Source organism: Saccopteryx bilineata, chromosome 5 (genome assembly GCF_036850765.1).
Source record: "Saccopteryx bilineata isolate mSacBil1 chromosome 5, mSacBil1_pri_phased_curated, whole genome shotgun sequence".
In the NCBI taxonomy this organism is placed as follows: Eukaryota; Metazoa; Chordata; class Mammalia; order Chiroptera; family Emballonuridae; genus Saccopteryx; species Saccopteryx bilineata.
Window position 1 is genome coordinate 264189692 of NC_089494.1, and position 15934 is coordinate 264205625.

Sequence of the window (15934 nt, forward strand, 5' to 3'; positions counted from 1 at the left end):
CCCTCCGGCCAGTGAGAGCCCCCACTCCTGGGCATGTCCAAGAGGCCCATGGGAAAAGCGCCTATAAAGGCTCCTGAGTTCTCCACTTCACCATGAAAGCAGCTCACGAGGAACACAGCCTTTTAAACAAACGCCCGGTCACAAAGCACGGTTTCACTGCGCACACGCCCTCTGCACGGAGCCCAGCCTTCTGGGCCCCAGCATTGTCAAGACGAACAGGCTGAGGGCCAGAGAGGAGCAGCCCTCCCACACGGTCCCGCCAGCCTCAGCCCTGCCCACGTGGCCAGACCCCACCGCAGGGCTGCCCTGTGATGACTGACCTGGGTGCCCCAGCACCCCCCACCCCACTGCACAGGAGGGAGCGTCAGTTCCTGTACAACCACAACTAGACGGTGTTAGCACACGGAAGCAAACAGCTCATTTACCAGTTGGAGCATTTGCAAACATTTCAAAAGTAATCCAAATCATTATATAGTCTAGAAGTACAAAGGCAGATTTTAGTGACCATTTAAAAAAAAACTCAGAATAAAAGCCAACATTTTCTACAATTTGCCTTAATATTCTATTAAAATGAAAATGCAGTCTACATAGAGACAGAAACAACTGGTTACTTAGTCCATTAAGGACATAATCTGTCCAAAACACACCTCTCCAGCCCGGATGTGAAGCTGCCTTAAAGGAATACATGTTCACCCGGCACAGAGGGCCGGAGGCCGGGAGCCCCACACGGTCAGCGCTGCCCCTCCAGCCGGTCAGTCCGCTGTCAGCACAGGGGTTCCAAAATACATACTGAACATTTTTAAAACACATTAAAATCTGAAAGTATTTCAGCAGCATAATTTTTCCCTGTCCAGCAGTGTTATTTCTGCTTCCTATTTAAAAGGAAGGGTGCCGTCCAGTTTCCTGTCCCCAGTCTCCAAGCCCAGCAGGTCAGAGCGAGTCCCGTCCCCTCACCCCCTCCAGAAGGCTTTCCTAGACCCTGGGGAAGCCTGTGAAGATGCAGCAGGGAGCACAGGCGTGAGACGCACTGCAGCTAGTGACCGTCTCCTGCAAACACTTCGGTTTAGGTCTGCACACAGGAGAAAAATAAACATTACTCTCTAACCTTTAACAAATGTTAACAATAAGTTAACTTGATAAACTCAGAATAATCAATCATTAAATATGGTTGCCAGTGGCTCCCTATGAATGTATAGAAAACAGAATCAACTTGTGACATTTGAAAATGTGAGATGTAAAGTAGCAATTAAGAGTATAATAGATTTTAATACACTTATCTAGTTGAAATTTACTATTTCGACAAAATAAACTCACTCATCTTTAACAGCTGTTAGCATTTCTATGGGAAGGACAGAGAGCACCGTGCTGTCTGTCTGTCTGTCGAGCTGGCTCAGGGGCCAGCAGTGTGGCCCCCAGGAGGCTGGGCTGGCCTGGCGCGACCCACCGCCACCCTGCCCGCTCTGGGTGCCGGCCTATGGCCGCAGAGCCAGGCGGTCACTTAAACGCTACCATTCGCTAAACAGGCTGAAGACAGAGCAGTCATCAAAATGCCAGGTTTTCTTCCACAATTCTGTTTAAATGACAAGAAACAGCTGGAATAACTTACCTGCTGATCACTTAAAATATGTGTTTCCTCTGACAACCCTTTTCCCAAATTCATCTTAAGACAAGAAAACTTCCGAACCTCGCCCGGCACGCAGATCTGAAATATACCGTTCACACCACAGCATGCCCGTGCACGTCAGGGAAGTTTAAAGACATTTCAGATGAAGTTCCAGCCGGCTCCCTCTGTAACCCATGGCAACAGGACACTGCAGGAAGCTGTGGCTGCCCAGGGACTCAGACTGGATTGTCTCGTGCAAAGAAAAAGCCGTTTACATAAATCTCACTGTGAGATCGTTTTTCAAGTATTTCCTCTATCAAATCAGAAGAATAACACTGCAGCTGATAGGGGTAATTTCTCAGTCGGAACACCAGCTGCAGAGAGCGGCAGGGAATCAGCAGCACGGGGCAGTCCACAGCCTTAATTACAGTCGCTGGTTCTATTGTTAGCCTGCACACGCACGAGTGCGCGTGGTGCCAGCCGGCGGACTCCGTGTCTTCCTGCCCCTGCCCCGGGGCCTCTACCCAAGACCTGCGTTGCCTGTCTCCCCACACCTGACACAACCTGAGAGGACACCACGACAGGTCCTGGTTTAAGAAAGGACGGAGAGAAACTAGTTCTAGAACCTGGGTGTCCCTCAGAACTACCTGTTAGCGTCCTGGAGGCTCACCCCAGCACAGCCTCACCGTCCCGTCTCACCGCAGTGGACATCAGCAGGGTCTCACTGGGACAGCTGAGGGGTCCACTAGACTCCTGCAAGGTCGGGAGGAGCAGAACTCAGAAAGCACCTCGTCTGGGTTGCAAACAGCGCCCACGTGGACACCGGGCTGGGATGATGGCCCTCCAGTTTGGGGTCAGGCCATCCACCGACAAGTGCTGAGCCCACCCTCCCTTCTGCTCTTCCCCGGGAGGACCCAAGAGTTCCGACATGAGCACTTATGACAGAGTCAGGCTCCCGGCTCTGCTTACCACAGAGACACACCCCTGCCGGAAAGGAGGAGAAGGGGAGAAGGGGAGGAGGGGGAGGGAGAGGAGGACAAGGAGGGGGAGGGGGAGGGGAAGGGGGAGAAGGAGGAGGAAGGGGAGAAAAAGAGGAAGGGAGGAGGAGGGGAGGGGGAAGAGGAGGGGGGAAAGAGGAGGGGGAGGGGAGGAGTGGGAGGAGTGGGAGGAGTGGGAGGGGAGGAGGGGAGGGGAGGAGGGAGAAGGAGTGGGAGAGGAGGGAAGGAGGGGAGGGGAGGAGGAGGAGCGGAGGAGTGGGGGGAGGGGAGGGAAGGAGGGGAGGGGAGAAGGAGGAGGGGAGGAGGAGGAGAGGAGGAGTGGGAGGGGAGGAGGGGAGGGGAGGAGGAGGAGTGGGGGGAAGGGAGGGGAGAAGGAGGGGAGGGGAGAAGGAGGAGAGGAGGAGTGAGAGGGGAGGGGAGGAGGGGAGGAGAGGAAGGGAGGGGAGGAGGGGAGGGGAGGGGAGGGGGGGAGGAGGGGAGGGGAGGGGAGGGGGGGAGGGGAGGGAAGGAGGGGAGGGGAGAAGGAGGAGGGGAGGAGGAGGAGAGGAGGAGTGGGAGGGGAGGAGGGGAGGGGAGGAGGAGGAGTGGGGGGAAGGGAGGGGAGAAGGAGGGGAGGGGAGAAGGAGGAGAGGAGGAGTGGGAGGGGAGGGGAGGAGGGGAGGGGAGGAAGGGAGGGGAGAAGGGGAGGGGAGGGGAAGAGGGGAGGGGAGGAGGGGAGGGGAGGGGAGGAGGGGAGGGGAGGAGGGGAGGGGAGGAGGAGGGGAGGGGAGGAGGGGAGGGGAGGAGGAGGGGGAGGAGGGGAGGGAGGAGGAAGAGGGAGAAGAGGTCAAAGAGGTGGTGAAGGAGGTGAAGGAGGTGAAGGAGGAGGAGACAGCAGGTCTAGGGCTGGGGCAGTGAGGGTGGGCGGGGGCGCGGGGAAAGCACTGGGACTTGCGGTCAGAGAAGCGGGGTGAGAGCAGCAGCCATCAGCCTGCCCGGACGACATGGGTAGGACCCTTCGTGTGCACTGCTGCCCCTCCCTGGAACCTGCAGCCGTGAAACAAGTCATGGAGAAGAGAAGCCTGCCAAGTCACTGTTAAGTCCCCTGGCCCACCACGTCCCCTGTTCTCCGGGTCAGGAGACTAGGATTCACTCATCAGAATCAAACATGAACACTGGGCAGTGTGATGGAAGGGGCTTCCACTCACAGAGCAGGCCCTGTGGACACTGAACAAAGTGAGGTCGCTGTGAGCCTGCCTACCTCCGCAGGCAGCGACACCAAGGCGGGGAGCTGCCCGAGAGCTGTGCGGCACAGGGGCAGACCGGGCCAGGCCCGAGGCAGACACCGGCCACAGCACCGCCCTTCCTCTCTCGACCCTCACGCTCCTCTGGCCCAATTCACCCCCGACACACACACACACACACGCACCACACATACATGTGCACACATACGTTCTCAGAGAAAACACAGCAGAGGGTTCTGGAAAGAGCTGGCGATGGTGGCCTCCAGGCCAGAGCAGTGTGAGCATTTGGGAGTGGCAGGGGGGTCCCGGGGACATGAGAGTGGCAGGGGGTCCCGGGGACAGGGGCTCTCTGGGCAGCGCAGGGAAAACGTCAGAGGAGGGGCCAGCCAGAGGGCCAGAGGAGAGGGCAGCAGAGGGCACTGCAGCAGGAACAAGGAGCCCGAGGCCGAGAGCACCTCCTGAGGTGTGTCCAGGGCCCAGAGGCCTGGGCAGGGAACGCTCGTGTGCAGGGCCTATCCCAGAGCGCCCCCCACACTCTGGGTGCCAGCGTGGTGCTCACTAGCCACGGCCTCCAAACCCACGCCAGTCTCGGAAGGCCCTGGAGCCAGCAGGCCTTCCCACGTCCTCTGCCCAGTCCTAGGCCCAGCTGGGGCCGAGGGGACAGACATACACGCTCTACTAAAGGTTCACCGTAACAGAGCAGATATGAGCATAAATAGCGAGACCACCTCAGATGAGGTTCCCATCAGCCCTACGGCCCCTCAGCTCCCCAGCAGGCAAGGGTCAGACCACCCGACACACAGGGATGTCCAAGGCTTCCCCAGGAAGAAGTCGCGAGGCTCGCTAAGGGATGAGAGGCAGCAGAGGGTCTGCTGTGTGACCCAGGAGGGGCTCAGGCAGCGCGGCCTCCTGGGCCCTCCCCATGTCTACCCCCAAGCCTCCCGAAGCCAGGGCTGCCTCTGACCCTGTGTGTGGAGACCCCGAGTCTCCCCCCAACTCGACGTCACCCCTGGGCCCAGGGAAGGTGTCTGTTTGCTGCCTCGCTAGCCCAGGCCCCCAGCCCCTTACCTGGACCACCACACGACCCATAGTACTAACTGCCCGCCAGCTCCCCACTGCCCGTTCTCAGCTTGGGGGCCAGAGGGGCCCTTCTCAAAGCTGGCCCCGAGGCCGCCCCGTGCAGCACGCCCGTTCAGCACGCCCGTGCACGTGCACTCGCAGCACACACACTCCCACACTCTCCTGCTCAGGTTGCTGCCAGCGGAGGCCACTCCACAGGGACAGGGGCTATCGGTCTGTTCACTGCTGTCCCCAGAGCCAGGACAAGGCCTGACACGCAGTAGGTGTGCAATGAGTACTCACGCCCCACGTCAACAGCGTCTTCAAGAGAACTAAGATCATTTCCCATGTAAATGGTTTAAAGCAGCAGTCTCAAACTCACAGCTGTGCGGCCCGCCCACCAATTTTGCGCGGCCCGCAGACTAATCAAACTTCGTGGATTAGTCTGCGGACCAGTCTGCAGGCCGCACAAAATTGGTGGGCGGGCCGCGAGTTTGAGACCCCTGGTTTAAAGGGTAAATGAGTACATGAAAGACCAAAAGAAGCAAAAATTTTGATGTGAGTTAAATTCTCCTGGAAATAACAAACAGCAAACTTAAGAAATAAGGTTTTAAAAAAAAACAGCTTGTTTTGAAACGTCTGTGTAGACTGCATCCTGGATCACATGAACTCTGTACACTGTGCAGAGCCCCCCACAGGTGTACCAGCCTCCGGGAGGAATGTACCAAACCAGCCAAAAGGACAAAGGAGGCAATTGTGGCCTCTCCCAGGCAGGACAGCCTCCTGACAGCACGCACACGGCAGTTCAAGCAAAGCAACTCACAGAGGACTGTGCCACAGGGGACGCTGCCACCGGGGACGCTGCCACGGGGGACGCTGCCACCGGGGACGCTGCCACGGGGGACGCTGCCACAGGGGACGCTGCCACTGGGGACGCTGCCACAGGGGACGCTGCCACCGGGGACGCTGCCACCGGGGACGCTGCCATGGAGGACGCTGCCACAGGGGACGCTGCCATGGGGGACGCTGCCACAGGGGACGCTGCCACGGGGGACGCTGCCACCGGGGACGCTGCCATGGGGGACGCTGCCACGGGGGACGCTACCACAGGGGACACTGCCACAGGGGACGCTGCAGCGGAAGCCCCAGCGCTGCCCCCCCCCACCCCCCACCCCCGCGGAAGAAGTCTGGACACGAGCTGGACCTTGGTGCCCCCTGCTGTCCAAACCCGGATCTGCCAGTCCCTGCCATCAACACCTGGGCGCCCTCTAGCTCAGCTCAAGCGAGAGAAACCTCGTGGGCTTCCTCCAGCCTGTGCTCTGGTCAGCGTTCTTCCACTGCCGGTCTGGGGACTGCGATCCACCAGAAACTTCGTGCCGATCCGTGAAAGAGTTCACCACCCTACTGTTGTTAAAAAACCCTGCTCTGGCTGGTTATGCAGAGGAAGGGCCAGGCTGGAGGGGCTGCAGGGGCAGCGAGAGGCAGGAGCCATCAGGGGCTGCAGGAAGGGGTGGGGAGCTCCAAACGGTCGCTGTCAGTCGGTCAGGGATGCAGGCTACAGCCAGCCAGTGACAGAGTCCTGGCCGGCAGGACAGGTAGCCGGCAGGAAGAGGGTGGTGCCTCGGGCCATGGGGAGGGGCTGGAGGAGCCCACACACAGGCCAGAGAACAGTCTGGAGCAGGGCTGGGTCCCCTCCTGGGCCCTGCCTCCCGCTCAGCCCGGCACGGGAAGCAAGCTCACCAGGTGGCCTCACCCAGGGCAGCCCCAGCTCTGTGGGTCCACCACTCAGCTCTGCCCAGATGTGTGAGCTGCATGGCCGCATGCCAATAAAACTGTATTCACCAGCCTCGGCCCAAACCACCACACCTCTGCCAGCCCGGCCCCACCCCCCTTCTCTCTGGTCTAGTCCACAGTGTGGACCACTCCCGGTCTTTGGAAACTTGAGAGCCTCGATTGCGAAGGTGGCTGTGTAGCCCCCAGCTGTCTGCACTGCCCCCCGTGAGTCGCACAGCCCCTGCCAGCCTCCACATGTTGCCAGAGGGGCCCTCTAAACATGCGCGTGACCCCTCCAGAGAGGGCACCCAGCTCTCCACAAAGGCCGCAGAGCCAGGCCTGGACGCAAGGAAGTCGCGTTCTCACCGGCCCCCAAGGCTTCCTTCACACTTCAAACAAAACCCAAGGTCTCAGCCTGACCACCCGCCCTCTGTCCCCACATATGCTGGCTGTCCCCTGTCCCTAGACCTTCATGGCTGGTCCCCTCTTAGCATCAAGAGCTCAGAGCAGCCCCCAGACCATGGCATGCGAGGGAGCCCCACCTCTCCCCACACACCTGGCCTTGCCCCCACTGCCGTCACCTGCCCGGGAGTCAGCTGCCTGACGTCCTCCTGTCTGAGGCACCTGTCTGGTCACATCTCTCACCTGGAGAGCAGTTCCCTGAGAGTGACTCCCTGAGCAGGGTGTGGACTCAGGCGAGGGCAGGAGCCTCACGTGGCATCTGTCAGTGCAGGTTATGGTGACCCCACTCTGCACAGGGCCTGTGGGGTGGGGAGCTGCCCTCAGGGACTGCGGACACCACGGTCCTCATCACCTTACACAGAAACATGAGCCAAGCAGACCCCAAGGGGGCGGCGGACGCTGCAGGTGCCAGTGTCAGAGGGTGACTCTAGGAACAAGGACCTCAAGGGCTTAGTGCTTCCTACGAAGTCACAGCATTTAAACTGAACATGATGGCCACTGCTGATTTCTGAGTTCCTGTCCACCCCAAGCTGTTTGGAAGACTGGAAATGTGACATTTCAGGTCACAGACAACGTGACCCAGTGGAGTCGGAGACCCCAGGGCACCCCCGCCGCTCCAGCACGTGTGTCCTTTCCCTCCCACTGACCTCTGGCTGCACAGCCCGCCTCCGGTCTCGGAGACCCCAGGGCACCCCCGCCGCTCCAGCACGTGTGTCCTTTCCCTCCCACTGACCTCTGGCTGCACAGCCCGCCTCCGGTCTCGGAGACCCCAGGGAACCCCCGCCGCTCCAGCACGTGTGTCCTTTCCCTCCCACTGACCTCTGGCTGCACAGCCCGCCTCCGAGTCTCTGAGATCCCAGGGCTCCTCGCTTGTCCACTTCCTCAATCACCTTCCTGTGGTGGCTGCATTGTCCATGACCCCAGGTCCTCCTTGGGTCAAGTGCCAGGTCTCCTGGGTGTCCCCTCTGATACTCCTGTAGCAAAGGTCTCATTGTCTTGCCTCCACTTCCTGTCTCAAGAGCCCCTCTTTCCCACGCTGTCATGAGCTCCTGTCGGCCCCATTCACCACCCCATCCACACCCCCTGCCCTCAGTCCCCTCTTCCCTCAGACTCAGCCTACTCCCACATCTCAGCAGGGCTGGAAGAGGCACGCACACCATGCTGATCGCTCTGACTACAAATTCAAAAAAGAGCACAAAATACACACTTCCATGACTTATCTCAAAGTGAAGCCTGCGTAGCCTCACCCTGGTCATGACAAAAAAACTCAGTGATGTTCTCATCTTTCTTAATGGTTCTACGCTGAACACACAACCAAAAGCCATGGCTCAGTCTGGCTTGTGTTCAGCTCCAGTGGACAGAGTCATACGGACGCACTGCTGCGTCTGTCCTCTTTCTGTCACACGTCCACGGGACAGAGGCAGCCACAGAGCATCTCACTGTGTGGGTGGAGTCATACGGACGCACTGCTGCGTCTGTCCTCTCTCTGTCACACGTCCACGGGACAGAGGCAGCCACAGAGCATCTCACTGTGTGGGTGGAGTCATACGGACGCACTGCTGCGTCTGTCCTCTCTCTGTCACACGTCCACGGGACAGAGGCAGCCACAGAGCATCTCACTGTGTGGGTGGAGTCATACGGATGCACTGCTGCGTCTGTCCTCTCTCTGTGACACGTCCACGGGACAGAGGCAGCCACAGAGCATCTCACTGTGTGAATGGAGTCATACGGACGCACTGCTGTGTCTGTCCTCTCTCTGTCACACGTCCACGGGACAGAGGCAGCCACAGAGCATCTCACTGTGTGAATGGAGTCATACGGACGCACTGCTGCGTCTGTCCTCTCTCTGTGACACGTCCACGGGACAGAGGCAGCCACAGAGCATCTCACTGTGTGAATGGAGTCATACGGACGCACTGCTGCGTCTGTCCTCTCTCTGTGACACGTCCACGGGACAGAGGCAGCCACAGAGCATCTCACTGTGTGGGTGGAGTCATACGGACGCACTGCTGCGTCTGTCCTCTCTCTGTCACACGTCCACGGGACAGAGGCAGCCACAGAGCATCTCACTGTGTGGGTGGAGTCATACGGACGCACTGCTGCGTCTGTCCTCTCTCTGTCACACGTCCACGGGACAGAGGCAGCCACAGAGCATCTCACTGTGTGGGTGGAGTCATACGGACGCACTGCTGCGTCTGTCCTCTCTCTGTCACACGTCCATGGGACAGAGGCAGCCACAGAGCATCTCACTGTGTGGGTGGAGTCATACGGACGCACTGCTGTGTCTGTCCTCTTTCTGTCACACGTCCACGGGACAGAGGCAGCCACAGAGCATCTCACTGTGTGGGTGGAGTCATACGGACGCACTGCTGCGTCTGTCCTCTCTCTGTCACACGTCCATGGGACAGAGGCAGCCACAGAGCATCTCACTGTGTGGGTGGAGTCATACGGACGCACTGCTGCGTCTGTCCTCTCTCTGTCACACGTCCACGGGACAGAGGCAGCCACAGAGCATCTCACTGTGTGAATGGAGTCATACGGACGCACTGCTGCGTCTGTCCTCTCTCTGTCACACGTCCACGGGACAGAGGCAGCCACAGAGCATCTCACTGTGTGGGTGGAGTCATACGGACGCACTGCTGCGTCTGTCCTCTCTCTGTCACACGTCCATGGGACAGAGGCAGCCACAGAGCATCTCACTGTGTGGGTGGAGTCATACGGACGCACTGCTGCGTCTGTCCTCTCTCTGTGACACGTCCACGGGACAGAGGCAGCCACAGAGCATCTCACTGTGTGGGTGGAGTCATACGGACGCACTGCTGCGTCTGTCCTCTCTCTGTCACACGTCCACGGGACAGAGGCAGCCACAGAGCATCTCACTGTGTGGGTGGAGTCATACGGACGCACTGCTGCGTCTGTCCTCTCTCTGTCACACGTCCACGGGACAGAGGCAGCCACAGAACATCTCACTGTGTGGGTGGAGTCATACGGACGCACTGCTGCGTCTGTCCTCTCTCTGTGACACGTCCACGGGACAGAGGCAGCCACAGAGCATCTCACTGTGTGGGTGGAGTCATACGGACGCACTGCTGCGTCTGTCCTCTCTCTGTCACACGTCCACGGGACAGAGGCAGCCACAGAGCATCTCACTGTGTGGGTGGAGTCATACGGACGCACTGCTGCGTCTGTCCTCTCTCTGTCACACGTCCACGGGACAGAGGCAGCCACAGAGCATCTCACTGTGTGAATGGAGTCATACGGACGCACTGCTGTGTCTGTCCTCTCTCTGTCACACGTCCACGGGACAGAGGCAGCCACAGAGCATCTCACTGTGTGGGTGGAGTCATACGGACGCACTGCTGCGTCTGTCCTCTCTCTGTGACACGTCCACGGGACAGAGGCAGCCACAGAGCATCTCACTGTGTGGGTGGAGTCATACGGACGCACTGCTGCATCTGTCCTCTCTCTGTCACACGTCCACAGGACAGAGGCAGCCACAGAGCATCTCACTGTGTGAATGGAGTCATACGGACGCACTGCTGCGTCTGTCCTCTCTCTGTGACACGTCCACAGGACAGAGGCAGCCACAGAGCATCTCACTGTGTGGGTGGAGTCATACGGACGCACTGCTGCATCTGTCCTCTCTCTGTCACACGTCCACGGGACAGAGGCAGCCACAGAGCATCTCACTGTGTGGGTGGAGTCATACGGACGCACTGCTGCGTCTGTCCTCTCTCTGTCACACGTCCATGGGACAGAGGCAGCCACAGAACATCTCACTGTGTGAATGGAGTCATACGGACGCACTGCTGCATCTGTCCTCTCTCTGTCACACGTCCACGGGACAGAGGCAGCCACAGAGCATCTCACTGTGTGGGTGGAGTCATACGGACGCACTGCTGCATCTGTCCTCTCTCTGTCACACGTCCACGGGACAGAGGCAGCCACAGAGCATCTCACTGTGTGGGTGGAGTCATACGGACGCACTGCTGCGTCTGTCCTCTCTCTGTCACACGTCCACGGGACAGAGGCAGCCACAGAGCATCTCACTGTGTGAATGGAGTCATACGGACGCACTGCTGCGTCTGTCCTCTCTCTGTCACACGTCCACGGGACAGAGGCAGCCACAGAGCATCTCACTGTGTGGGTGGAGTCATACGGACGCACTGCTGCGTCTGTCCTCTCTCTGTGACACGTCCACGGGACAGAGGCAGCCACAGAGCATCTCACTGTGTGGGTGGAGTCATACGGACGCACTGCTGCATCTGTCCTCTCTCTGTCACACGTCCACAGGACAGAGGCAGCCACAGAGCATCTCACTGTGTGAATGGAGTCATACGGACGCACTGCTGCGTCTGTCCTCTCTCTGTGACACGTCCACAGGACAGAGGCAGCCACAGAGCATCTCACTGTGTGGGTGGAGTCATACGGACGCACTGCTGCATCTGTCCTCTCTCTGTCACACGTCCACGGGACAGAGGCAGCCACAGAGCATCTCACTGTGTGGGTGGAGTCATACGGACGCACTGCTGCGTCTGTCCTCTCTCTGTCACACGTCCACGGGACAGAGGCAGCCACAGAGCATCTCACTGTGTGGGTGGAGTCATACGGACGCACTGCTGCGTCTGTCCTCTCTCTGTGACACGTCCACAGGACAGAGGCAGCCACAGAGCATCTCACTGTGTGGGTGGAGTCATACGGACGCACTGCTGCATCTGTCCTCTCTCTGTCACACGTCCACGGGACAGAGGCAGCCACAGAGCATCTCACTGTGTGGGTGGAGTCATACGGACGCACTGCTGCGTCTGTCCTCTCTCTGTCACACGTCCACGGGACAGAGGCAGCCACAGAGCATCTCACTGTGTGGGTGGAGTCATACGGACGCACTGCTGCGTCTGTCCTCTCTCTGTCACACGTCCATGGGACAGAGGCAGCCACAGAGCATCTCACTGTGTGGGTGGAGTCATACGGACGCACTGCTGCGTCTGTCCTCTCTCTGTCACACGTCCACGGGACAGAGGCAGCCACAGAGCATCTCACTGTGTGGGTGGAGTCATACGGACGCACTGCTGCGTCTGTCCTCTCTCTGTGACACGTCCACGGGACAGAGGCAGCCACAGAGCATCTCACTGTGTGGGTGGAGTCATACGGACGCACTGCTGCGTCTGTCCTCTCTCTGTCACACGTCCACGGGACAGAGGCAGCCACAGAGCATCTCACTGTGTGAATGGAGTCATACGGACGCACTGCTGCGTCTGTCCTCTCTCTGTGACACGTCCACGGGACAGAGGCAGCCACAGAGCATCTCACTGTGTGAATGGAGTCATACGGACGCACTGCTGCGTCTGTCCTCTCTCTGTCACACGTCCACGGGACAGAGGCAGCCACAGAGCATCTCACTGTGTGAATGGAGTCATACGGACGCACTGCTGCGTCTGTCCTCTCTCTGTGACACGTCCACAGGACAGAGGCAGCCACAGAGCATCTCACTGTGTGAATGGAGTCATACGGACGCACTGCTGCATCTGTCCTCTCTCTGTCACACGTCCACGGGACAGAGGCAGCCACAGAGCATCTCACTGTGTGGGTGGAGTCATACGGACGCACTGCTGCGTCTGTCCTCTCTCTGTCACACGTCCACGGGACAGAGGCAGCCACAGAGCATCTCACTGTGTGGGTGGAGTCATACGGACGCACTGCTGTGTCTGTCCTCTCTCTGTCACACGTCCACAGGACAGAGGCAGCCACAGAGCATCTCACTGTGTGGGTGGAGTCATACGGACGCACTGCTGCGTCTGTCCTCTCTCTGTGACACGTCCACGGGACAGAGGCAGCCACAGAGCATCTCACTGTGTGGGTGGAGTCATACGGACGCACTGCTGTGTCTGTCCTCTCTCTGTCACACGTCCACGGGACAGAGGCAGCCACAGAGCATCTCACTGTGTGGGTGGAGTCATACGGACGCACTGCTGCATCTGTCCTCTCTCTGTCACACGTCCACGGGACAGAGGCAGCCACAGAGCATCTCACTGTGTGGGTGGAGTCATACGGACGCACTGCTGTGTCTGTCCTCTCTCTGTCACACGTCCACGGGACAGAGGCAGCCACAGAGCATCTCACTGTGTGGGTGGAGTCATACGGACGCACTGCTGCGTCTGTCCTCTCTCTGTGACACGTCCACGGGACAGAGGCAGCCACAGAGCATCTCACTGTGTGGGTGGAGTCATACGGACGCACTGCTGTGTCTGTCCTCTCTCTGTCACACGTCCACGGGACAGAGGCAGCCACAGAGCATCTCACTGTGTGGGTGGAGTCATACGGACGCACTGCTGCGTCTGTCCTCTCTCTGTCACACGTCCACGGGACAGAGGCAGCCACAGAGCATCTCACTGTGTGGGTGGAGTCATATGGACGCACTGCTGCGTCTGTCCTCTCTCTGTCACACGTCCACGGGACAGAGGCAGCCACAGAGCATCTCACTGTGTGGGTGGAGTCATACGGACGCACTGCTGTGTCTGTCCTCTTTCTGTCACACGTCCACGGGACAGAGGCAGCCACAGAGCATCTCACTGTGTGAATGTCACCATCTGCCCCTCCCACTGTGGGGGACAGTTAGGTGCTCTGGTCAGGGATTTTACAACCACTGCTGTGTGAATCCTTCTGCATGTCGTTGGGTACACAGGGTGTACATTTTGGGTGCAGCAGAACTGCTGAGTCATGGGGCACTTTATCTTCAAACACAGTTGATGCTATGATGCGACCAAAAACTCCCCCAGTGGCACATCATGTCCACCCCAACATCTGACACAGCCCGTGTCTTTTTACTCCGGCGACTCTGGCATGCAAACCGCACCACTGCTCTCACTTGCACCTCCCTGGTGACTGATGGGGTGCAGACCTCTTCACATATGGCTTTGCCACTGGGATATCATCTTCCATCAGTGTCTACTAGCCTCTCCGGCCCACTCTGCTCCTGGACGTGCTCAGGACAAACCGGCCTGGGCAGTTTCTGTGGTGCAGCTGCCCCGTCCCTGGTGAGCGCGGGTTTGGATGAAGCAGGTCCACCAGACTCACCGAGTCCGGTCGGTGATCTTGGCCTTTCCGCCCAACCCCCCGGAGGTGTGTCTGTCACCCTCCCTTAGCTCTCCTGCTCCACTTAGATCTGCAGGACAGACTCCACCGCGTCTGTAGGCAGGGAAAACTGAGGTCCTTCTTTGTTTTTCCGCCATTTATTCCAGCACCACTGAAAAATCGAACTCATCCTGCTCTGGACACACGTCCCAAGGTCTCTCTCTGCTGCTCCCCTGTCTGTCTACCCTGAGACAATGCTGACCGTCTTAAACTCTCTGAAACTTCATAGTAAGTTTTGGTAGCTGACAGAGGAAGTTTTCCTTCCTCAAACTTCTTCAAGAACATACTGGCTACTCCTAGTCTTTTGCATTTCCATGGAAATTTGAGAATCAGCTTAAGTTTCATCAAACACCTGTTGGGATTATAATTAAAGCTGCATTGAGCCTGACCTGTGGTGGCACAGTGGATGGGGCATCCACCTGGAACTCTGAGGTATGCCGGGTCAGGGCACATATGGGAGTTGATGCTTCCTGCTCTTCCCCCCTTCTCTTTCTCTTTCTCTCCCTCCCTCTCTCTCTCTCCTTTCTAAAATGAATAAATAAAATCTAAAAAGAATTAAAAAAAATAAAAAAAACTGCACTGAGCCTGGCCTGTGGTGGCAAAGTGGATAAAGCGTCAAGCCTGTTTCAAAACCCGGGGTTTGCCCGATCAAGGCATATACGACAAGCCATCAACGAACAACTAAAGTGAAGCGGCTCTGAGTTGATACTTCTCATTCCACCCTACCCTCTTGCCTCGCTCTGTAAAATCAATAAATAAAATCTTTTAAAAATAAATAAAATTGCATTGAATCTGTAGGTCAGTTCCTAACTATTCAAAACTAATTTCTGTATATCCAGTAACCTTGCTAACCTCTTTTATCAATTTTAACAATTAGTCTATAAATTCTTAAAGATTTTCTAATTATAATCATATCATTGAGAATAACATCTTAATTTTTCTTTGCAAGCTTTTTAAACTTCAATTGTTTTTAACTTCATGAGATACTGACAAGCTCTTGCAATAAAAACTAAAATAGAAATGGCAACAGCGACATCTTTCTCTTGATCCTGCTCTCAAAGGGAAAGTGCAAGTGTGAGACATGCTCAGAGGTTTTCACACCCTCTCAGAGCGAGGAGATCCCCTGGAATTCCCATGTTAAGCTTTGTGTTTTTATTAACCATGAACAAATACTGAATTTTACCAATTTCCTGCCTCTGTTGAGATAATATACAATTTCTCTACTATAGTTTTGAACGTGGCAAATCAGTCATTGATTTTGAAGTATGAGAAGAAACAGGACGTCCTTGGAATAAGCGTGCATGCAGGGGTCAGCTATGGACTTGCTGTTCCCCTCACACCTGTGTCCCAGGAGCCTCCCCTCCCCCTTCTCTCCTCCGATGTCTGCCAGGGTGCTGGAGGCCCCACAAAACGAGCTGGGAAGTGATCTCTCTTTATTTACTCTTTTGCTAGTTTAGTATGTTAATTTTGTGTCTATTAATTTCTACTTTTGCCTTCATTATTGCCCAGCTCTGCTCCCTGTGTGCCTGTTTCCAGCTCTCTTTCTGACCTCCTGAGGTCACTCTCCTCTGACCAGCACACGGATACACGTGTCGTAAGCCCGAGCGTCCCTGGCAGCAGAGTTCTAGCTATCGACCATGGGTTCAGACGTGTGTGTCTTCATCATCACTCAGTTTCCCACGGAG

General features: G+C 57.3%; 1 protein-coding gene across 4 annotated transcripts in view; it reads right to left on the reverse strand.

Moving 5' to 3' along the window:
* RGS12 (regulator of G protein signaling 12) overlaps positions 1–15934 on the reverse strand; it is a 147077-nt gene that overhangs the window by 74150 nt on the left and 56993 nt on the right. Inside the window, exon 1 of one of the 4 annotated variants that reach the window (XM_066279765.1) lies at positions 1607–1784. The exons of the other annotated variants lie outside the window; for them this stretch is intronic. Within the exon in view, the coding sequence (XP_066135862.1) occupies positions 1607–1660 (54 nt within the window). The 5' untranslated portion in view covers positions 1661–1784. Of the gene's footprint in view, positions 1–1606; positions 1785–15934 lie in introns of those variants that run through there. 4 annotated transcript variants of the gene reach the window in all.